We start from the raw sequence: 23,088 nt of genomic DNA, 5'->3' as shown, positions 1-23,088 counted from the left end.
TGGTACCGGTCCACCGGTGTCCACCCCCTCGGTACCGATGGACACTTCCATGCCGGTCTTATCTGCCCAGCCTGCACTTCAGACTTGCGCTGCAGAGGACCCCTCCCAGTCCCAAGATCGACACCGGTCGTCTCGGGATCGGGATCGGCACCACTCTTCCCAGGACAGGGATCGACGCCGGTCTTCATCTCCCGGCACCGTATCCATGCGATCTGGCAAGTCCCTTTCTAAAACCCGCCATACTGAGCCGGCCATCAGGGATCCAGACTTATGGGAGCAAACCCCACTCGGTACCGAGGAGGATGCCTCTTCTACAGATGAAGAACCCTCCATGGCTGAATCCACCTCCAATCCTCCTTCACCAAATTCCTTCGGGAGATGTCGGCGGCTCTTTCCATACCACTTGAGTCCGACTCCAAGAAGTCCCAGGCCTTTTTAGAAGCCTTGGACTTCGACCAACCTCCCAAGGAATTTCTTAAACTGCCCGTACATGATATCCTACGGGAAACCTTTTATAAAAATTTGGAGAATCCCCTTACTGTTCCAGGTGCCCCTAGAAAACTGGACAGTTTATACCGGGTCATCCCTATTCCGGGATTTGATAAACCCCAATTGCCCCATGAGAGTCTCTTGGTTGAATCCACTCTCAAAAAATCTCAAGGCTCCAGTGTTTATGCCTCCACCCCTCCTGGCAGAGAGGGGAAAACAATGGATAAATTTGGAAAGCGCCTGTACCAGAATGCCATGCTGGCTAACAGAGCCAACAACTACACCTTTCATTTTTCATTTTATATGAAACACCTGGTGCAACAACTTTCTGCTCTACAAAAGTATATACCTGAACGCAAGGTCCCACTGTTTCAACAGCAAATTTCCAACCTCCTCCAGCTCAGAAAGTTCATGGTGCGCTCCATTTATGATTCCTTCGAGCTCACTTCCCGAGCTTCGGCTCTGGCAGTAGCCATGCGACGCCTTGCCTGGCTGAGGGTGTCTGATCTTGATGTGAATCACCAAGACCGCCTCGCCAACGCGCCCTGTCTTGGCGATGAACTTTTTGGGGAGTCTCTGGATACCACAACACAAAAACTTTCGGCTCATGAGACTAGATGGGACACCCTCATTAAGCCTAAAAAGAAGACTCCGCCTGCACGACCATACAGACCTCAGTCCTCTTACCAACGTCGTTTTTCTGCTAGGCCGCTTAATCCTCCTCAACAACAATCTCGTCGGCCTCGCCAACAACAGCACACTCAGGCTCGATCTCAGTCTCACCAGGCGACCAAGCCTCCCCCTCAGACTAAACCCCCGCAGCCCTTTTGACTCCGTTCTCCAGGGCATAGCCAGTCTCCAACCGTCGATGCCTCTTCCTCAACCTATCGGAGGCCGCCTCACCATCTTTCTCCAACGCTGGGAGGCCATCACATCAGACCTGTGGGTTCTCAACATCATCCGTCACGGATACTCACTAAGGTTCCAGACTCTTCCTGTAGACCATCCTCCCGTAGAGTCTGCTTCTCACTCCTCCCAAACTCCGCTCCTCCTCAGGGAGGTCCAATCCCTCCTCCTCCTCAATGCCATCGAAGAAGTTCCTCCAGACCAAAGAGGTCAGGGATTTTACTCCCGCTACTTCCTGGTCCCCAAAAAAACGGGAGATCTTCGTCCCATCCTAGACCTCAGGAACCTCAACAAGTGTCTGGTCAAGGAAAAGTTCAAAATGCTCTCCCTTGCCACACTTTACCCTCTTCTATCTCAACACGACTGGCTATGTTCCCTGGACCTCAAGGAGGCCTACACTCACATTCCAATCCATCAGGCTTCACGTCGCTACCTTCGATTCCAGATACAGAATCGCCACTATCAGTACAAGGTACTGCCTTTTGGTCTCGCATCATCACCCAGGGTATTCACCAAATGCCTGATTGTGGTAGCGGCTTTTCTCAGGTCCCACACCCTACAGGTGTTCCCCTACTTGGACGATTGGTTGGTAAAAGCGACTACATCTCCGCTTGTGCTCCAAGCCACTCATCAAACCATCTCTTTCCTCCATCTCTTGGGATTCGAGATCAATTATCCCAAGTCGCATCTGCTTCCCACACAACGCCTTCAGTTCATCGGAGCGGTTCTCGATACCAACCAGATGAGGGCGTTCCTTCCTGCCGACCGGCATCGCACCCTCCTTCACCTTTGTCGACAGGTGCTCCTCCATCCATCCATCCATCCCTGCTCGGCAGATGATGGTCCTTCTGGGTCACATGGCCTCGACAGTCCATGTGATTCTTCTGGCACGACTCCACCTCAGGATACCTCAATGGACCCTTGCCAACCAATGGTCACAGACCACGAATCTTCTTTCTCATCCCGTCTCTGTGACATCATCTCTTCAGCAATCTCTTCAATGGTGGTTGAACTCCTCAAATCTTTCCAGGGGACTTCTCTTTCATCTACCCCCCCACTCCATGGTCATAACCACGGATGCTTCCCCCTATGCATGGGGGGCTCACTTGGGCGATCTCCGCACCCAGGGACTCTGGACCCCTCAGGAGCGTCAACATCACATCAACTTCCTGGAGCTCAGAGCCATGTTTTATGCTCTCAAGGCTTTCCAGCATCTCCTCTACCCCCAGGTTCTTCTCCTGTGCAAGGACAATCAAGTCGCCATGTACTACATCAACAAGCAAGGCGGCACCGGATCTCGTCCCCTTTGTAAGGAGGCTCTCCGAATCTGGACCTGGGCCACGGCCCACAATCTTTACCTCAAAGCTGTCTATATCCAGAGTGAGCAGAACTCCCTGGCCGACAATCTCAGCCGCATCCTTCAACCTCACGAGTGGACTCTGGATCCTCCCACACTCCACTCCATCTTTGCTCGCTGGGGCACTCCGCAGGTGGACCTATTTGCAGCTCCTCACAACCATCAACTGCCCCAGTTCTGTTCCAGACTCTTCTCTCCGCATTGTCTGGCCCCGGATGCATTCCTGCTCGACTGGACGGATCGGTTCCTCTATGCCTTCCCTCCACTTCCTCTGATGTTGCGGACCTTGTTCAAACTCCGCAAGGACAGGGCCACCATGATTCTCATCGCCCCTCGGTGGCCCAGACAGCACTGGTTCTCCCTCCTGCTTCAGCTCAGCTCCAGGGAGCCCATTCCTCTTCCTGTATTTCCTACTCTGCTTACTCAGCAGCATCAGTCTCTACTGCATCCCAATCTGTCTTCCCTCCACCTGACAGCTTGGTTTCTCTCGGGCTGACCTCTCCAGAGAACCTGTCTCAGCCTGTCCGTCGCATTTTGGATGCCTCCAGGAAACCCACCACACTGCAATGTTACCAACAGAAGTGGACCCGGTTTTCCTCTTGATGCCTCCTGCATCATCACAATCCCACCTCATTGGCGGTGGAGACCGTAATGGACTATTTGCTCTCTCTGTCTAATGCTGGCCTCAAGTCCACCTCAATCAGAGTCCACCTCAGTGCCATCACTGCTTTTCATGAGCCTATCCTCGGAAAACCTCTCACGGCTCATCCTCTGGTTTCCCGGTTCATGAGAGGCCTCTTCAATATCAAACCACCTCTACAGCCTCCTCCGGTCGTCTGGGACCTCAATGTGGTTTTGTCAGCCCTCATGAAACCTCCATTTGAGCCTCTTGCTACTACTTCGCTCAAACTTCTCACATGGAAGGTGCTTTTCCTCATTGCCATCACCTCTGCCAGGAGGGTCAGTGAGCTGCATGCACTGGTCGCCGATCCACCGTTCACTGTTTTTCAACATGACAAGGTGGTTATGCGCACCCACCCTAAATTCCTTCCCAAGGTGGTTTCAGCCTTTCACCTCAACCAGTCCATTGTGCTGCCTGTCTTCTTCCCAAAACCCCATTCTCATCCTGGGGAACAGGCGTTACACACGCTGGATTGTAAGCGTGCCCTTGCTTACTACCTTGACCGTACCAGGGCTCACCGCTCCTCTCCTCAGCTTTTTCTGACCTTCGATCCTAACCGTCTGGGTCATCCTGTCTCTAAACGAACGCTGTCCAATTGGCTTGCTGCCTGTATTGCGTTCTGTTATGCTCGGTCCGGCCTGTCAATGGAAGGAGCTGTCACGGCCCATAGGGTCAGAGCTATGGCTGCTTCTGTGGCTTTCCTCCGTTCCACGCCTATTGAGGAAATCTGCAAGGCGGCCACTTGGTCTTCAGTTCACACATTCACTACTCACTACTATCTGGATACCTTCTCCAGACGGGATGGACACTTTGGTCAATCTGTGTTACAGAATTTATTTTCCTAATGGCCAACCATCCCTCCTCCCTCTCTGTTAGCTTGGAGGTCACCCATACGTTAAGAATATGCTGCCTGCTTGTCCTGGGATAAAGCACAGTTACTTACCGTAACAGGTGTTATCCAGGGACAGCAGGCAGATATTCTTACGACCCTCCCACCTCCCCGGGTTGGCTTCTTAGCTGGCTTATCTTAACTGGAGACCACGCACTCCTCCGTCGGGCGGGAAGGCACTCGCGCATGCGCGGTGCGGCCAACTAGAACTTTCTAGTTAAAAAGGTCCGTACCGGGGCTCCGTCGATGACGTCACCCATACGTTAAGAATATCTGCCTGCTGTCCCTGGATAACACCTGTTACGGTAAGTAACTGTGCTATTTGCATGCACTGCTTTCATTGTATGCTAATAGATCTCATGCATATTCATTGGGGAAATCCTGAAAACCCAACTGGATTGCAGCCCTCGAGGAGGGACATTGACACCCCTGTTCTAGATCCTCTGTGTTCATCCCATGCTTTTTTGAACTCCGTCACCGTTTTCCTCTCCACCACCTCTCTCGGGAGTGCATTCCAGGTATCCACCACCCTCTCCGTAAAGAAGAATTTCCTTACATTGCTCTCTTGAGTCCCCCACCTCTCAGCCTCAAATTATGCCCTTTGGTTTTACCGTTTTCCTTTCTCTTGAAAGGATTTTGTTCTATGTTAATACCTTTCAAGTGCTTAAACGTCTGAATCATATCTCACCTGTCCCTCCTTTCCTGTAGGGCAGTGGTCTCAAACTCGCGGCCCACCAGGTACTATTTTGAGGCCCTTGATGTTTATCATAATCACAAGAGTAAAATAAAACAGTATCTTGATCGTATGTCTCTTTAGCTATAAATTACAATGTTATTATTAAGACTTAGCCAAAAGGAAAGATTTATAAACTATAAAGAGTTTTACCTCTTGCAAAATTGTCATTTCTTTAATAAGACATTAACTATTTTTTTCTGTGATCCTCCAAATAGCTACAAATCCAAAATGTGTCCCTGCAAAGGGTTTGAGTTTGAGACTAGAGAATGACACGGTGACGGTTTACCCGCGGCCACCGCATTTAAGCCGCGGGTCACCGCCGAAAACGGGGAAGAAAACTAGCAGTCGCTGCGATGACGGGGACAAGGCCATTCACCGACCGCGGAAACGGTGAACAGGTTTGTCCCCGCGGGCCAATGTACCCCCTTCTAGGAACCGCTATTTACCGCCCGACGCCCGATTCACCCCCCCAGCAGGACCGCTCGCGCCCCCACCCCGAACGACCGCTCGCACGCGCTCCCACCCGCACCCGCGATCGGAGCAAGAGGGAGCCCAAGCCCTCTTGCCCGGCCGACTCCCCGACGTCCGATACATCCCCCCCCCCCGGCAGGACCACTCGCACCCCCACCCCGAAGGACCGCCGACTTCCCGACAATATCGGGCCAGAAGGGAGCCCAAACCCTCCTGGCCACGGCGACCCCCTAACCCCACCCCGCACTACATTACGGGCAGGAGGGATCCCAGGCCCTCCTGCCCTCGACGCAAACCCCCCTTCCCTCCCAACGACCGCCCCCCCCAAGAACCTCCGACCGCCCCCCAGCCGACCCGCGACCCCCCTGGCGACCCCCACAACCCCCCCACCCCCCTTCCCCGTACCTTTGGTAGTTGGCCGGACAGACGGGAGCCAAACCCGCCTGTCCGGCAGGCAGCCAACGAAGGAATGAGGCCGGATTGGCCCATCCATCCTAAAGCTCCGCCTACTGGTGGGGCCTAAGGCGCGTGGGCCAATCAGAATAGGCCCTGGAGCCTTAGGTCCCACCTGGGGGCGCGGCCTGAGGCACATGGGCCCAACCCGACCATGTGCCTCAGGCCGCGCCCCCAGGTGGGACCTAAGGCTCCAGGGCCTATTCTGATTGGCCCACGCGCCTTAGGCCCCACCAGTAGGCGGAGCTTTAGGATGGATGGGCCAATCCGGCCTCATTCCTTCGTTGGCTGCCTGCCGGACAGGCGGGTTTGGCTCCCGTCTGTCCGGCCAACTACCAAAGGTACGGGGAAGGGGGGTGGGGGGGTCGTGGGGGTCGCCAGGGGGGTCGCGGGTCGGCTGGGGGGGGGCGGTCGTTGGGGGGAGGGGGGTTTGCGTCGAGGGCAGGAGGGCTGCAGTGCAAACATAAGCCTTTCATTAAGACAATCCTGGTTCGCTTTTCCAAGTTAAAACAATTAGAAAAATATTTCTGGAGTGCTGTAATAAATTAAAATTAATAGTGCTCAGAACCCCCAAGGTAACTTCAGGCATCATTTTGAAGCTGGGGGGGGCGGTCGTTGGGGGGAGGGGGGTTTGCGTCGAGGGCAGGAGGGCCTGGGATCCCTCCTGCCCGTAATGTAGTGCGGGGTGGGGTTAGGGGGTCGCCGTGGCCAGGAGGATTTGGGCTCCCTCCTGGCCCGATATTGTTGGGGAGTCGGCGGTCCTTCGGGGGGAGGGATGTATCGGACGTCAGGGGGGGGGGGGCATCAGGGTTTCAGGATGGGGACAGACCTTCAAGGGGGGACAGTGCAGGGAAGTCAGGGAATTTATATTAATTAATTTTTTCTCTGCGTGTTTTGTTTTTGTATAGTTATTAACTAATATTTAACTAAGTTTTAAAGTTTTAAAGAATGTTTCCTTTATACGTAAATAAAGAAAAGTGAATGGGATTGCAGTGGCGGTGACGGGGCGGTGAATGGGGTGGCAGTGGCGGTGACGGGGCGGTGAAGAGGATGGTGAGACGGGGACGGGGCGGTGACGGGGATGGTGAGACGGGGACGGGGCGGTGACGGGGATGGTGAGACCGGGGCGGTGACGGGGACCAATTTTTTCACCGTGTCATTCTCTATTTGAGACCACTGCTGTAGGGTATACATATTCATGGCTTCCAGTCTCTCCTCATAGGTCTTTTGGCGCAAAACCTCCTATCATTTTCTTCGCCCTCCTCTGGACCACTTCAAGTCTTCTTATGTCCTTCGCCAGATACGGTCTCCAAAACTGAACACAATACTAGATGCATAAGTGGGGCCTCGCCAACTACCTGTGCAGGGGTATCAACACCTTCTTTCTTCTACTGGTTACGCCTCTCTTTATACAGCCCAGCATCCTTCTGGCAGCAGCCACCACCTTGTTGAACTGTTTTTTTGCCTTTTGATCTTCAGACACTATCACCCCAAGGTCCCTCTCCATGCATATCAGCCTCTCCCCTCTCAGCATATTTGGTTCCTTCTGATTATTAATCCCCAAATGCATTTCTTTGCATTGAATTTTAGTTGCCAGATATTAGACCATTCCTCTGCATGTGGTGAACTCTATTTCAGAGGATCTGCTCAGCCTCCTGCTCTTTTCCTATGCATCAGTATATTTAGGATATTGTGCATGTGCAGTGGAAGGCACCAGAGTCTCCCTTTTTGTTTTGCACGGTCTTTGGCTTGCCTGCATCCCATCCCAGAGGGGGGATAGGGATACCTTGAAGCGTAGGTTTGAGTCTTTTCTTAAGCAGAATTTTGATGTCACTGCCCTAGTAGTCCAGGCAGCAATGTGTGGCAATCTGGTGGCTCAGGCTTTTTTACAGTGGACCGAGCATGTCCTTGACTGGGGAGTCTGATGACTAGTCCTTGGTGTAAGATTGAGATAGGTGCTTCTTATTTCTCAGATGCAATGTATGATCTGTTGCGTACGTTGGCGAAGTCCATGGCTCTCAGGGTGTCTGATCGTCGTACCCTGTGGCTTCTGGCTTTGTCGGTGGATGCGGCATCTAATGCTAAGCTGATGAAATTTCCCTTTCAAGGATCTTTCTTGTTGAGAGAGAATTTGGACAAGTTACTTCATACTTTAATGGACTCTAAGGTGCCCTGTCTTCCTGAAGACCACGCCCGCCTGTGTAGGGGGGCGTTTGCGTGATTTTCGCAGATACCATCTTGCTCTCCGGGGCCATTTCAGTGCATGCAGTGCTTTCGTGAAACTCATCGGGAGGAGAGGGTGTGTGATCCCTCTGCCGCCTTTGGAATGACTCCTTGCCAGTGCCTCCCCTGGTGCCGGCGAGCACCCGCTTACGGGACTTTCGCCAGGGGTGGGCTGATATCACAATGGATCAGTGGGTCCTGGAGATGATTCGGGACGGTTATGCTCTGGAGTTTTCCCTCCCCTTGCCAGATCACTTTCTCGCTTCTTGTCAGGCGGCATGGAAGAAGCGGGTCTTTCACCAGACATTTCAAAAGTTGCTAGATCTCAAGCCAATAGTCTCAGTGCCTCCTCAGGAGTGTTGCACTTACTTCGTGGTGCACAAGAAAGAGGGGATCTTTCGATCCATTCTGGATCTGAAGGGAGTCAACAAGGCTCTCCGGGTTCCGTCTTTTTGCATGGACACCCTGAGATCTCTTATTCTTGCAGTTCAGCTGGGGGAATTCCTGACCTCTCGATCTGACTGAGGCCTACTTGCATGTTCTGACTCATGCCTCCCATCAGCAGTTCCTTTGTTTTGCAATCTTGGGACGGCACTAGCACTTTTGTGCACTGCCTTTTGGTCTGGCTACAGTTCCTTGAACATTCACAAAGATTATGGTGGTCATGGTAGTGGCATTGCGCAAAGAGGGCATTCTGGTTCACCCCTATCTGGATGACTGGTTGATCCGAGCAAAGTCTTTTCAGGAGAGCGCCAGAATTACTGCTTGTGAAGTTCCTGCAGTAGCTGGGATGGATAATCACCTGTCCAAAAGCCAGTTGGCTCCGTCTCAGCGCCTGGAGTATCTTGGGGTTCTTTTCGAGCCCATAGCCGGTGAGGTGAACGCTCCACCACCGCTATTCCACCATTGTGGAGGTGGGAGGGCCCTTGTCTGAGGCTTTTTCCTCCATTTGAAAAATTGTCATTCAGCCTGCACTGTGTTATCAATATACCATCTGACATAATGCATCTTACTGTTGTGGAAGTATTAATTAATTTTAGCGAATTCAGGTCCGTCACCCATCTTGGATTTTCAGCAATCTCTTTTTTTTCCCCCCCCCCCCCCAACTTCACCCTGCTTCTTTAAAATTCAGATTTTTGCCAGGAAAACTGCTGGAATGGGGTTGTGAGGGTCTCCTACCTTGGATTCATACAAAATTGTCCACAGGGTCCAGATACCTTCTGAGTGCATGAGATTTTTGAGATCCGAGTTTCAAGCCGGGGGTCTGGCTGCTGGCTGTTCTGTCCCCCCTCCCTTCACAGTCTCTGCCCGACGTTACCTTCTCTGGAATTTCAGCGTCTGTGCCAGCTCCATCTGTTCCTTCTTCACAACCAGTTCAGGGGGTGCCAGCGGTGAATCCAGGCCACAATGACCCTTTGGTTGCAAGGGCTGCGCTGCTTGGATTGGAGGATCCGGATTTGACTTCTGGATCCGCGGATCCCTTAGGGCAGTGGTTTTCAACCTTCCTAATGCCGCAACCCTTTAATACAGTTCCTCATGTTGTGGTGACCCCAATCATAAAATTATTTTCATTGCTACTTCATAACTGTAATTATGTTACTGTTATGAATCTTTATTTTTTTTTTATATTCTTAATTCATTTTCAAACTTACAATAAGTGTGTTATCCCAGGACAAGCAGGCAGCATATTCTTAACGCATGGGTGACGTCACCGACGGAGCCCTCGGTACGGACCTTTTTAACTAGAAAGTTCTAGTTGGCCGCACCGCACGTGCGCGAGTGCCTTCCCGCCCGACGGAGGAGTGCGTGGTCCCCAGTTTCTTCGTTTCCGCGGAGCGAAGAAGACGCGTGTGTTTTTTCAACGGCCGTTGAAATCACTTTTTGCCTTCCCGCTCGCGCTTTTTTTTCCCCATTTTTTCTTCTCTTTTGCCTTCGGGTTTCTTTTTCTTTGATTTGTAAAAAAAAAAAAAAAACTTAGCTTTTTTTTCCCTTTTTTCGACTTTGCCCCGGCGGGGCCTGTTGCCATTATACAGGCCTCGGGGTTCGATTTTGCGGAGGCTGTTTTCCCCTTCATGCCCCTGCAGGTCGGTTTTAAGAAGTGCCAGCGGTGTGCACGCCCGATCTCCCTCACTGACCCACACAATTGGTGTTTGCAGTGTTTGGGTCCGGAGCATTGGGCGGACTCCTGCACCCGCTGTGCCACTCTTAAAAAGCGGACGCTTAAAAACCGACAAATCCAACAAAATCTTTTGTTCGGCACCGGGTCGACGATGGACTCCTCGGCATCGACAGCGGTACCACAGAAATCGGCACCGTCTACTTCGACACCGCCCGACCCCACATCGGCGTCTCTGGCGCCAGGTAAGCCGGCTAAGAAGCCTCCCGCTTCCCTCGAGCGTCCACCAGCCACGGTGGCGACACCGACCTTGCCGGCCTCGCGCCGACCCCGCAAGCGCTCCGCCCCGATTTCGGTGAGTGCCTCATCATCGGCCTCCTCATCGCCGGGGCGTGGAGCGGCATCTAAGGAACCGAAGCAAAAGAAAGCGGTTCCGATGCCACCCCTAGATGACCGTATTTCGGCCATCTTGCAAGTCCAACTCCAGGAACAGTTACAGCGTCAGCTCGAGCACCTGTTGCCCACTATCCTGGCACCGCTCCTTTCGGTACCAGACCGGCCCGAGCCCCGTACCGAGCCCCCGGTATCCACCCCATCGGTACCTATCAACACCTCCATGCCGATTCTTTCGGCTGAGCAGCTTCATACCCGTCCGGTGGTTCACTCCCATACCACGACGGATCCTCCTCGGGACCGGGCAGGACACCATACTTCCCGGGACCGGGATCGACGCCGGTCCTCTTCTCCCGGTACCGTTTCGGTGCGCTCTGGAAAATCTTTATCCAAGACTCACCACACCTCACCTTCCACCCCGGTGTCTCGGCATGCACCAGAGGTCCGGGACCCTGACTTATGGGAAGAGTCCCCTCCCGGTACCGAGGAGGATCTCTCCTAATCTGATGAGGATCCATCGGCACCCGATGCCACCTCAAAACCTGAGCAGTCCTCCTTTTCAAAGTTCCTCAGGGAGATGTCTGCAGCCTTATCCCTTCCTCTGGAATCCGACTCAAAAAAATCTCAAGCCTTCCTGGAGGCTTTAGATTTTGAACAACCTCCTAAGGAGTTCCTCAAGCTCCCCGTACATGACATCCTACGGGAGACTTTTTACAAAAATTGGGAGAACCCCCTTACGGTACCGGGGGCCCCCCGTAAACTGGACAACCTCTATCGTGTCATCTCTATTCCAGGGTTCGACAAGTCTCAATTGCCCCATGAGTCCCTTCTTGTTGAATCCACCTTAAAAAAGACTCAGGGCTCCAGTGTCTATGCCTCTACCCCTCCTGGCAGAGAGGGTAAGACCATGGACAAGTTTGGCAAGAGGCTCTACCAGAATGCCATGCTGGCCAACAGGGCGAACAATTATTCATTCCATTTTTCATTTTACATGAAACATTTGGTTCAGCAGCTTTCCGCCCTCCAAAAATACCTACCGGAGCGCAAGGTTCCACTTTTTCAGCAACACATCTCTGGCCTCCTTCAGTTGCGAAAATTTATGGTCCGCTCGATATACGATTCCTTCGAGCTCACCTCCCGTGCCTCTGCCATGGCCGTAGCCATGCGCCGCCTGGCCTGGCTGAGAGTCTCAGACTTGGACATCAACCACCAGGATCGTCTGGCCAACGCCCCCTGTCTCGGGGATGAGCTTTTTGGAGAGTCCCTGGATTCTACCACCCAGAAACTCTCTGCCCATGAAACCAGGTGGGACACTCTGATTAAGCCGAAGAAAAAGGCTCCACCTGCCCGGCCTTATAGACCTCAATCCTCTTATCAGCGCAGGTTCTCAGCCAGGCCACTCAATCCGCCTTCCCAACAATCTCGGCGGCCCCGTCAGCAACAACACCATGCCCAGGCTCGTTCTCAGACCAATCAACCCAACAAGCCTCTTCCACCTGCAAAGCCGTCTCAGCCCTTTTGACTCTTCTCTCCAGGGCATAGCCAGTCTTCCACCTTTGCTACCTCTTCCACAACCAATCGGAGGTCGTCTCAGTATATTCTCCAGCCGTTGGGAGGTCATCACATCGGACCAGTGGGTCCTCAACATCATCCACCACGGCTACTCTCTCAACTTCCAGACTCTTCCGCCGGACAACCCTCCCGTAGAGTCTGCTTCACACTCATCTCAAACCCCCCTCCTCCGGAGGGAGGTTCAATCCCTCCTCCTTCTCAATGCCATCGAAGAAGTACCTCCAGAACAAAGGGGTCAGGGATTCTACTCCCGCTACTTCCTGGTACCCAAAAAGACGGGAGACCTCCGTCCCATTCTCGATCTCAGGGACCTCAACAAGTGTCTGGTCAGGGAGAAGTTCAGAATGCTCTCCCTTGCCACGCTCTACCCTCTTCTTTCTCAAAATGACTGGCTATGTTCCCTGGACCTCAAGGAGGCCTACACTCACATCTCCATCAATCCGACTTCTCGCCGCTACCTGCGTTTCCAGGTACTGCACCGTCATTATCAGTACAAGGTGCTACCGTTTGGCCTCGCTTCCTCACCCAGGGTATTCACCAAGTGCCTTATAGTAGTAGCGGCCTTCCTCAGGTCTCACAACCTCCAGGTGTTTCCCTACTTGGACGATTGGTTGGTGAAAGCACCTACATCTCAGCTTGTGCTACAGGCGACTCATCACACCATCTCTCTCCTCCACCTCCTGGGGTTCGAGATCAACTACCCCAAGTCGCATCTACTTCCCACCCAGCGACTTCAATTCATCGGAGCTGTTCTGGACACCACACTAATGAGGGCTTTTCTTCCCTCCGATCGTCAGTGGACTTTGCTCCATCTCTGTCGTCAGGTGCTCAGACATCCCTCCATTCCTGCCCGACAGATGATGGTCCTCCTGGGGCACATGGCCTCGACAGTACATGTCCTTCCTCTGGCGCGTCTCCACCTCCGCATACCTCAATGGACTCTCGCCAACCAATGGTCACAGACTACGGATCTTCTTTCTCATCCCATCTCTGTAACATCATCTCTTCAGCAATCTCTCCAATGGTGGTTGAACTCCTCAAATCTTTCCAGGGGTCTACTCTTTCATCTACCCCCTCACTCTATGATCATCACCACGGATGCATCCCCCTATGCGTGGGGAGCGCACCTAGGAGATCTACGCACCCAGGGACTTTGGACCCCACAGGAGCGTCGACATCACATCAATTTCCTGGAACTCAGAGCCATGTTCTACGCCCTCAGGGCTTTCCAGCATCTCCTCTGTCCTCAGGTTCTCCTCCTGTGCACAGACAATCAAGTCGCCAAGTACTACATAAACAAGCAAGGCGGCACCGGATCTCGCCCCCTTTGTTTGGAGGCTCTACGCATCTGGACCTGGGCCACAGCCCGCAATCTATTCCTCAGGGCTGTCTATATCCAGGGCGAACAGAACTCCCCTGGCCGACAATCTCAGCCGCATCCTTCAACCTCACGAGTGGACACTGGACCCTCCAACTCTACACTCCATCTTTGCTCGCTGGGGCACTCCGCAGGTGGACCTCTTTGCAGCGCCTCACAATCATCAGCTGCCCCAATTCTGTTCCAGACTCTTCTCTCCTCATCGTCTGGCCCCGGATGCATTCCTGCTCGATTGGAGGGATCGGTTCCTGTATGCCTTCCCTCCACTTCCTCTGATGTTGCGGACCTTGTCCAAACTCCGCAAGGACAACGCCACCATGATTCTCATCGCCCCTCGGTGGCCTCGACAACACTGGTTCTCCCTCCTACTCCAACTCAGCTCCAGGGAGCCCATTCCTCTTCCTGTGTTTCCTACTCTACTTACGCAGCAGCATCAATCTCTACTGCATCCCAATCTGTCTTCGCTCCACCTGACAGCTTGGTTTCTCTCGGGCTGACCTCTCCAGAGAATCTATCTCAGCCCGTCCGCCTCATATTGGACGCCTCCAGGAAACCGGCCACCCTCCAATGTTACCATCAGAAGTGGACCAGGTTCTCCTCGTGGTGTCTACGGCATCATCATGAACCCACCTCTTTAGCGGTGGAAACTGTACTGGAATATTTGCTCTCGCTATCCAATGCTGGCCTCAAATCTACCTCCATCAGAGTCCACCTCATTGCCATCACTGCGTTTCACGAGCCTATCCTCGGAAAACCTCTCACGGCTCATCCTCTGGTTTCCAGGTTCATGAGAGGTCTCTTCAATGTCAAGCCGCCTCTGAAGCCTCCTCCTGTCGTCTGGGACCTAAATGTGGTTCTATCAGTACTCATGAAACCTCCGTTTGAGCCTCTTGCCACAACTTCGCTCAAACTTCTTACCTGGAAGGTGCTTTTCCTAATTGCCATCACCTCTGCCAGGAGGGTTAGCGAACTGCATGCACTGGTCGCCGATCCACCATTCACTGTTTTTCACCATGACAAGGTGGTTCTGCGTACCCATCCTAAATTCCTTCCCAAGGTGGTCTCGGCTTTTCACCTCAACCAGTCCATTGTGTTGCCCGTCTTCTTCCCTAAACCTCACTCGCATCCTGGGGAACAGGCGTTGCACACGCTGGATTGTAAGCGTGCCCTTGCATACTACCTTGATCGTACCAGGGCTCACCGCTCTTCCCCTCAGCTCTTTTTGTCCTTCGACCCTAACCGTCTAGGTCGTCCTGTCTCCAAACGGACGCTTTCCAATTGGCTTGCTGCCTGTATTGCGTTCTGTTATGCTCGGGCCGGTCTCTCACTGGAAGGTGCTGTCACGGCCCACAGAGTCCGAGCTATGGCTGCTTCTGTGGCTTTCCTCCGTTCCACGCCCATTGAGGAAATCTGCAAGGCAGCCACTTGGTCCTCAGTTCACACGTTCACTACTCACTACTGTCTGGATGCCTTCTCCAGACGGGATGGACACTTCGGCCAATCTGTGTTACAAAATTTATTTTCATAATGGCCAACCATCCCCCCTCCCTCTTTGTTAGCTTGGAGGTCACCCATGCGTTAAGAATATGCTGCCTGCTTGTCCTGGGATAAAGCACAGTTACTTACCGTAACAGGTGTTATCCAGGGACAGCAGGCAGATATTCTTACGTCCCACCCACCTCCCCGGGTTGGCTTCTTAGCTGGCTTATCCTAACTGGGGACCACGCACTCCTCCGTCGGGCGGGAAGGCACTCGCGCACGCGCGGTGCGGCCAACTAGAACTTTCTAGTTAAAAAGGTCCGTACCGAGGGCTCCGTCGGTGACGTCACCCATGCGTTAAGAATATCTGCCTGCTGTCCCTGGATAACACCTGTTACGGTAAGTAACTGTGCTATATGTCCAAATAAATTAACAATAAAAATATCACTTAATAATCATCAATGGTACAAATAATATGCTCTTATCTCCCACCCATGTAATCAATACCTTATACAATATGTAACAATAAAATTACCTCCCTCCCCCCCTTGCAATTGAACTTATAAAATTAAGGGGAAAAGAAAAAAAAAAGTCATCTAATCAGTACAATACTTTGTTAATGGCTCCCACACATTTTGAAATTTCCTGAAACATCCCCGCTGTATTGCAATAAATCTCTCCATTTTATACTGTTATGAATCTTAATGTAAATATCTGATATGCAGATGTGTTTTCATTGTTACAAATTGAACATAATTAAAGCATAGTGATTAATCACAAAACAATATGTAATTATATATTGTGAAATATTTATTTCTAATTACAAATAAATGTATGTGGGCAGACACACCTGGAGACGGATAGAGGAGCGGTGTCTCGGTTCCTAAGACCAGTGTTCTTTAACCTTTTGACATCTATGGACCGGCAGAAATAAAATAATTATTTTGTGGACCAGCAGTTGAACACTGGGCTAAGTCGTGCCCATCTCCACTCATTTTCCGCCCCAGACCCCGCACCCAAAATAGTACTAATTGTAACACCATTTTTTCCATTCATTTTTTATATATACACACAATATAATTGTATTAACAACACATAATGGTTAACCACAACATTAAAATACACAAAGCACACTGAATGCTTTTTAACATTAATTCCTACCAGAAAACAGATAACCCCATGCAAATGCAGAACCAAAAACTAAAAGCACTAATATTTACAAACAAACCCTAAGATGCAAGACTCTGCAAGCAGTACAACCCCAGAGGAAAAGAAACAAATGCATTTCTTCCTGAACAGACAAATCAATCACTAAATAAAAGCATTTCCCCTACCGTTGTTGTCTCTCTCCCTCCATGTGCCTAGCCTTCTAGCCTGCCCCCCAGTATTATCTTTGGGCTGGTCCACTGTGTGATCAACGCAGCGTGTTCAGGCCTGCTCCCTGAGTGCTGCTGTGGGCAGCGGCTCCTTGCTTGTGTCCCGCTGCCGGCCCTGCGGACCAGCACCGGTCCGTGGACCGGCGGTTGAAGAACACTGTCTAAGACCATCGGAAATATGTGTTTATCCCAGGACAAGCAGGCAGGTATTCTCACTAGTGGGTGACGTCATCCGACGGAGCCCCGATGCGGACGTCTCACAAGCATACTTGCTTGTAAAAACTTTAGAAGTTTCGAGTCGCCCATACCGCGCATGCGCGAGTGCCCTCCCGCCTGATGCACCGGGCGTGTCTCCTCAGTTCTTACTTTTCCGCGGAGCTGAGAAGTCTGTCTTTGACTCTGCGCAAAGTAACTTCACTTGTGCCTTCTAAGTCTGCGGTTTGGGGTTCTTTTACTCATAATCGTTGATTTTCGTTGCATTTTATTGTTTTTAAAAAAAAATAAATTTTTTTTTCCTTTCGTTCGACCGGGCAGGCCATATGGCCACAGCCCCGCGGCTTCGACTTAGCGGCGGAGCTTTTTCGGCCTATGTCCCGGCCTATCACAGGTTTTAAGAAGTGTGTCAAGTGCCAGCGCGCGATTTCGCTGACGGACCCTCATCGACGCTGCCTTCAGTGTCTTGGGCCTCAACACCTTCCGAAATTGTGCCGGCCTTGCTCCACACTTACAGCACGTGCGTTCAAGCGTCGCTGCATCTTGTGGGAGTCGCTGTTAAGCATGGAGGCTTCGTCAGAGCTGACCTCATCGAAGAGCGCCAAACCTTCGACTTCAGCCTCAACTCTTCCGTTTTCCACCTCTGCGGCCCCGAGTCTCCTCAAGCCTGCTTCGTTTGTGCCGGCTTCGCCTCCGCCTCCTGCTGCGGTGCCTTCCTCTGCCTCCTCAGGTCAGGTAGCTAAGCAGCCCATTCCCCCTGTGGTGCTCAAGGTGCCCAAGGTTTCTAAGTCCAAGCACCTGGGCGGCAGGGATCCCGATGTCTTTGCAGGAGGTCCCATTGCGGATGCAGATCCCTCCTTGCCTGCGTCGTTCCGGACCTTGCTAGAGAAGCTGTTCATCGAGCTCTTTACTACTATGGGGCCGAAGCTTCTCTCCCAAATCCAGCCTGGGCACGTGGGGGCTTTGAGGTCAGAAGGTACTATGAGACTGACCTCTATGAAGGAGAATACTGTTCGGTATGTTAAATCTAGAACAACAGCGATGTCCGTAGCAGGTGTGAAACTTTGGTATTACCTCCCTGGCATCCTGAGGACTTGTTCTGACCGGTGTTAGACTGAACTATATGTTGAAGCCTTTTTCTAAATTTTTGTTATAGAGCTAGCTAAAGTATCCTGAACTATGATCATCATGATATAATATAGTGAAGATTGACAACTTATAATTTCCTCTTGAGGTAACCTTAAGGGGGGGGGGGGGGGTAGCGTTAGTACAGTATGTGATTGTACTGTAATTGATAGTGTTCATGTATGCTGTTTTACTGTAAACCGCTTAGGTATAGGCAGTCTAGAAATAAAATATATAAATAACACCTACTATAAATGAAGAACTTTGCTTTGTTGCTTTTCCTATATATAATTTTGCTGTGAGTTTCTCCCCTTCATTTTGAAGGAGAATTTGGCTAAAAGTTGTCATTAGATTTGCAGCAGAAATAAGTTTCTAACATAAGAAATGGACCAATTTTTCAGTGGTTTTAATTTAAATTTAGCCTTTTTGAGACAATTTTACTTAAATTGTTCTTTACCTTTTTCAGGCCTTTGTTGAAATGTCTAATAGTGATGATGCCGTGGCTGTGGTGGACTACTACTCAACTAGTCCTGCCATGGTGTTTGGTCAGCCTGTGAGAGTCCATTTATCCCAGAAGTACAAAAGAATAAAGGTATGTAAAATCTATGTATTGGTTGATCTTTATTCGATTTATTTCTATTCCATGAATTTCATTGCTTGCTCTTCATAATCATTTGTGTCCATAAATGGAAGATGCTGTAGTATAGCAGTTACATTAATGGATTTAACTTCTCTCATTGATGCTCTTGTGTGTCTCCAACTCAGTCAAACAAAGGAATGACTGTAATAGACAAGCAGACGGCATATTCTCACATGTGACATCATCCATGAAGTCCCAGCATTGACAGTGAAAAGTGTAGAATCACTTTAAGCTGCATTTTTTTTTCCAATTAATTTTAAACATACAGTATCAAGAATTAATCTTGTACAGAAAAGCGCTTAGAACAAATACAATCAATATCGAGAAAGAAAATGCATAAACTAATCCATCTCAAGTCCACATAATAGTTGAGATCCTTGATTGCTAAAATGAAGAAAACCAAAAACTGCAAAAATCTTAAGAAAACAAAGTTCCAACATCTGAGCCAGAATTTAATTTCTAAGAATTCAAAAACGTCAAACCCTTTTGAGACGCTTTATGGACAGAAATGCAGTTAAGTGTGAAGATACAAAAAATACATATTTCAGGAATTTATATTTGACTACACATTTACAAGGGTATCTTAAATAAAAGGTACCCCTCCCTATAAGCAAAACTCCAGGTTTTAATATCAAGAATTGTCTTATTTTTTGAGTCTCGCAGGAAACATCTGGGAAAATCTGGGTTTCTGACTCGCCTGGTAGACAGTATAGTTCCTTTATAGATTGGTATTATACCTCACTGCTACCAGCAGGTGGAGACTGAGATCAAACTTGTATATCAGTATAGCTTCCCCCATACTAATCCACTCTTCAGTTGGGCCCATGTGCCTCAGGTCCCGCCCCCAGGTGGGACCTAAGGCTCCCGGGCCTATTCTGATTGGCCCAGGCACCTTAGGCCCCACTAGTAGGCAGAGCTTTGGAACGGATGGGCCAATCCGGCCTCATTCAGTCGTTGGCTGCCTGTCAGACAGGCGAGTTTGACTCCCGTCTGTCCGTCCAACTACACAAAGGTACGGGGAAGGGGGGTGGGGGTGTCGTGGGGGTCGGCCAGGGGGGTCGCGGGTCGGCTGGGGGGCGGTCGGAGGTTATTGGGGGGGGGGGCGGTCGTTGGGGGGAGGGGGATTTGCGTCGAGGGCAGGAGGGCCTGGGATCCCTCCTGCCCGTAATGTAGTGGGGGTAGGGGGGTCGCCGTGGCCAGGAGGGTTTGGGCTCCCTCCTGGCCCGAACAACTAGCGGGGGGGGGGGGGGGGGGGTCGCCAGGGCCAGGAGGACTTGGGCTCCCTCCTGGCCCGATATTGTCGGGGAGTTGGGGAATCGGCGGGGCAAGAGGGCTTGAGCTCCCTCTTGCCCCGATCGTGTCGGGTGTCGGGACCGCCAAGAGGAAGCAGCAGGACACCGGTAGGAGCTTCTACATGATGGCGGGGGGGTCGGGAGGCTGTGGGGGTGCGAGTGGTCCTTCAGGGTGGGGGTGCGGGTGGGAGTGCGTGCGAGCGGTCCTTCGGGGTGGGGGTGCGAGCGGTCCTGCGGGGGGGGGGGGGGGGTGAATCGGACGTAGGGGAGGGAACTATGTAAAAAAAATTTTGTACAACGCGCTCACACGTATAACGCTCAAGGGTGTGCGCGGTACGTAAAAACCACGTATAACGCACGCGTTATATGCGAGAAAATACGGTACATGCCCCTCAGACCCTATTCTCACCCCTCTACTCAACCCATCTCATATGCTGTTATCCCACTGATATACCATATTCTCAATGTTTCCACTGCAACTGTCTCTGCTGCCTTCAAACATGCGGTGGTTAAGCTGCTTCTCAAAAACCCCTCACTGGACCCCACCTGCCTGTCCAACTATCGCCCCGTCTCCCTTCTTCTGTTCCTATCCAAAATACTTGAACGTGCTGTTCTCCATCGCTTCCTGGGCTTCCTTTCAACTCAGTAGATTCTCAATCCTCTACAATCTGGTTTTTGCCCCCAACACTCCACAGAGACTGCCTTCACTAAAGTCTGCAGTGACTTATATGTGGCCAGATTTAAGGGCCTTAACTTGGTCCTCACCCTTCTTGACCTGTCTTCTGCGTTTGATAATGTTAATTACAGCTTAAGAACATAAGAACATAAGAAGCGCCATCTCCGGATCAGACCTTCGGTCCATCAAGTCCGGCGATCCGCACACGCGGAGGCCCTGCTAGGTATACACCTGGCTTATTTTATAGCCAACCATATCTTTATATGCCTCTCTCAAGGAGATATGCATCTAGTTTGCTTTTGAAGCCTAGGACTGTCGATTCCGCAATAATCTCCCCTGGGAGAGTATTCCAGATGTCAACCACTCTCTGTGTGAAGCAGAACTTCCTGATATTAGTCCTGAACTTGCCCCCCCTTAGCTTCATTTCATGTCCTCTTGTCCGTGTCAAATTGGACAATGTAAATAGTTTTTTCTGCTCTATTTTGTCGATTCCTTTCAGTATTTTGAAGGTTTCGATCATATCCCCACGCAGTCTCCTTTTCTCAAGGGAGAACAATCCCAGTGTTTTAAGTCGATCCTCATATTCCAGTTTCTCCATACCCTTCACTAGTTTAGTTGCTCGTCTCTGCACCCTCTCCAGCAGTTTTATATCCTTCTTTAAGTAGGGAGACCAATGTTGGACGCAGTATTCCAAGTGGGGTCTGACCATTGCCCTATAAAGCGGCATTATAACTTTCTCCGATCTACTCGAGATTCCTTTCTTTATCATGCCCAACATTCTATTTGCCTTATTTGCCGCTGCCGCGCATTGTGCCGACGGCTTCAGGGTCCTATCTATCAGTACACCCAGATCCCTTTCTTGTTCACTTTTTCCCAGAGTTGCACCTGACATTCTGTACTCGTATTCCTTATTTTTACTGCCTAAATGCATTACCTTGCATTTCTCCACGTTGAACTTCATCTGCCATTTCTCCGCCCATTTTTCTAACCGACACAAGTCGCTCTGGAGTTCCTCACTGTCCTCCTGCGATCTGATTGCCCGGCAGAGTTTTGTGTCGTCTGCAAACTTGATGATCTCACTGGATGTTCCGTTTTCCAGGTCATTGATATAAATATTAAAAAGGATCGGCCCAAGTACCGAGCCTTGGGGTACACCACTAGTCACTTTCTCCCAGTCGGAGAACTTCCCATTTATGCCCACTCTCTGCTTCCTGTTTTCCAGCCATTTGCCTATCCATCTTTGTATATCTCCCTCTATGCCATGGCTTTGTAGTTTCCTAAGAAGTCTTTTGTGTGGAACTTTGTCAAATGCTTTCTGGAAGTCCAAGTATATTATGTCCACCGGCTTTCCACTATCAATTTGCTCGTTCACGGTCTCAAAGAATTGGAGTAAATTCGTCAAACACGATTTCCCTTTCCTGAATCCATGTTGACTGGGTTTCATCAAGTCATGTGTGTCCAAGTGCTGAACTATGCTATCCTTGATCAGTGATTCAATCATCTTGCCGGGGACAGATGTAAGACTCACAGGTCTATAGTTGCCCGGTTCTCCTCTCGATCCTTTTTTGAAAATTGGCGTGACGTTCGCTTTCCTCCAGTCGTCTGGTATCTGACCAGTTCTGATTGACAGGTTTGCAAGTTTTTGCAGTAACTCTCCGATTTCGACCTTCAATTCCTTCAAGACTCTCGGGTGAATTTCATCCGGTCCAGGGGATTTGTCACTTTTAAGTTTGTCGATCTGGTAGTATATCTGATCTAAGTTCACTTCAACTGTGGTGAGGCTGTCCTTTATTTCTCCTGTAAACAGTTTCTCCACTTCAGGTATTGTTGAGGTGTCCTCCTTCGTAAAGACAGACGCAAAGAAGGAATTTAGTTTGTCTGCGATTTGTTTATCTTCCTTGATGTACCCTTTTCTTCCCATGTCGTCCAAGGGTCCCACTGCCTCTTTTGCAGGTTTTTTCCCTTTCACGTATCTAAAGAAGGGCTTGAAGTTTTTGGCCTCCCGGGCTATTTTTTCCTCATAGTCCTGTTTTGCATCCCTCACCGCCTTGTGACATTTCTTCTGTTCATCTTTATGTTTGTTCCAGGCTTCGGTTGTCTTCGTGCATTTCCATTTTTTGAAAGAGTCCTTCTTTTCTTTTATGGCTTCCTTCACCTGTATGGTAAGCCATGCTGGTTCTCCTTTGCCTTTAGTTCTCCGATCTTTGGAAATCCTCGGAATGTAGAGATCTTGTGCTTCTGCAATAGTATTTTTCAATAGGCACCATGCCTGGTCTACTGTTTCAAGTTTGTCCACCATCTTCTCGAGTCGTTTTGTTACCATGGCTCTCATGCAATCGTATTTACCCTTTTTAAAGTTTAAGGTGGTGGTTAAGGTTTTGGCATGTTTCCCTTTCCCGATGTCAAGTTTAAAGTTGATTACATTGTGATCACTCGTTCCCAGTGGAACCACGACTTCTACTTCTGTTATCGGTCCGGTGAGACCATTTAGGACCAAGTCCAAGGTGGCGTCGCCTCTTGTCGGCTCTTTTACCATTTGCTCCAGGAAGCAATCCCCTAGCACCTCCAGGAACTTGGCCTCCTTGCCGCAGTTGGAGGCTCCTAGTTTCCAGTCTATTCCTG

General features: G+C 50.6%; 1 protein-coding gene across 4 annotated transcripts in view; it reads left to right on the top strand.

Annotated features, from left to right (window-relative positions):
- MATR3 (matrin 3) overlaps positions 1-23,088 on the top strand; it is a 260,631-nt gene that overhangs the window by 129,222 nt on the left and 108,321 nt on the right. For all 4 annotated transcript variants that reach the window (XM_033926968.1, XM_033926969.1, XM_033926970.1 and 1 more), the window contains exon 9: positions 18,325-18,450. In XM_033926968.1, coding sequence (XP_033782859.1) covers positions 18,325-18,450 — 126 coding nt within the window. The remainder of the gene's footprint in view (positions 1-18,324; positions 18,451-23,088) is intronic.

The sequence above is a fragment of the Geotrypetes seraphini genome, chromosome 18 (assembly GCF_902459505.1).
Source record: "Geotrypetes seraphini chromosome 18, aGeoSer1.1, whole genome shotgun sequence".
Lineage (NCBI taxonomy): Eukaryota > Metazoa > Chordata > Amphibia > Gymnophiona > Dermophiidae > Geotrypetes > Geotrypetes seraphini.
Note: the sequence above shows the minus strand (reverse complement) of the source record. Positions and strands in the feature narration are given on the sequence as shown.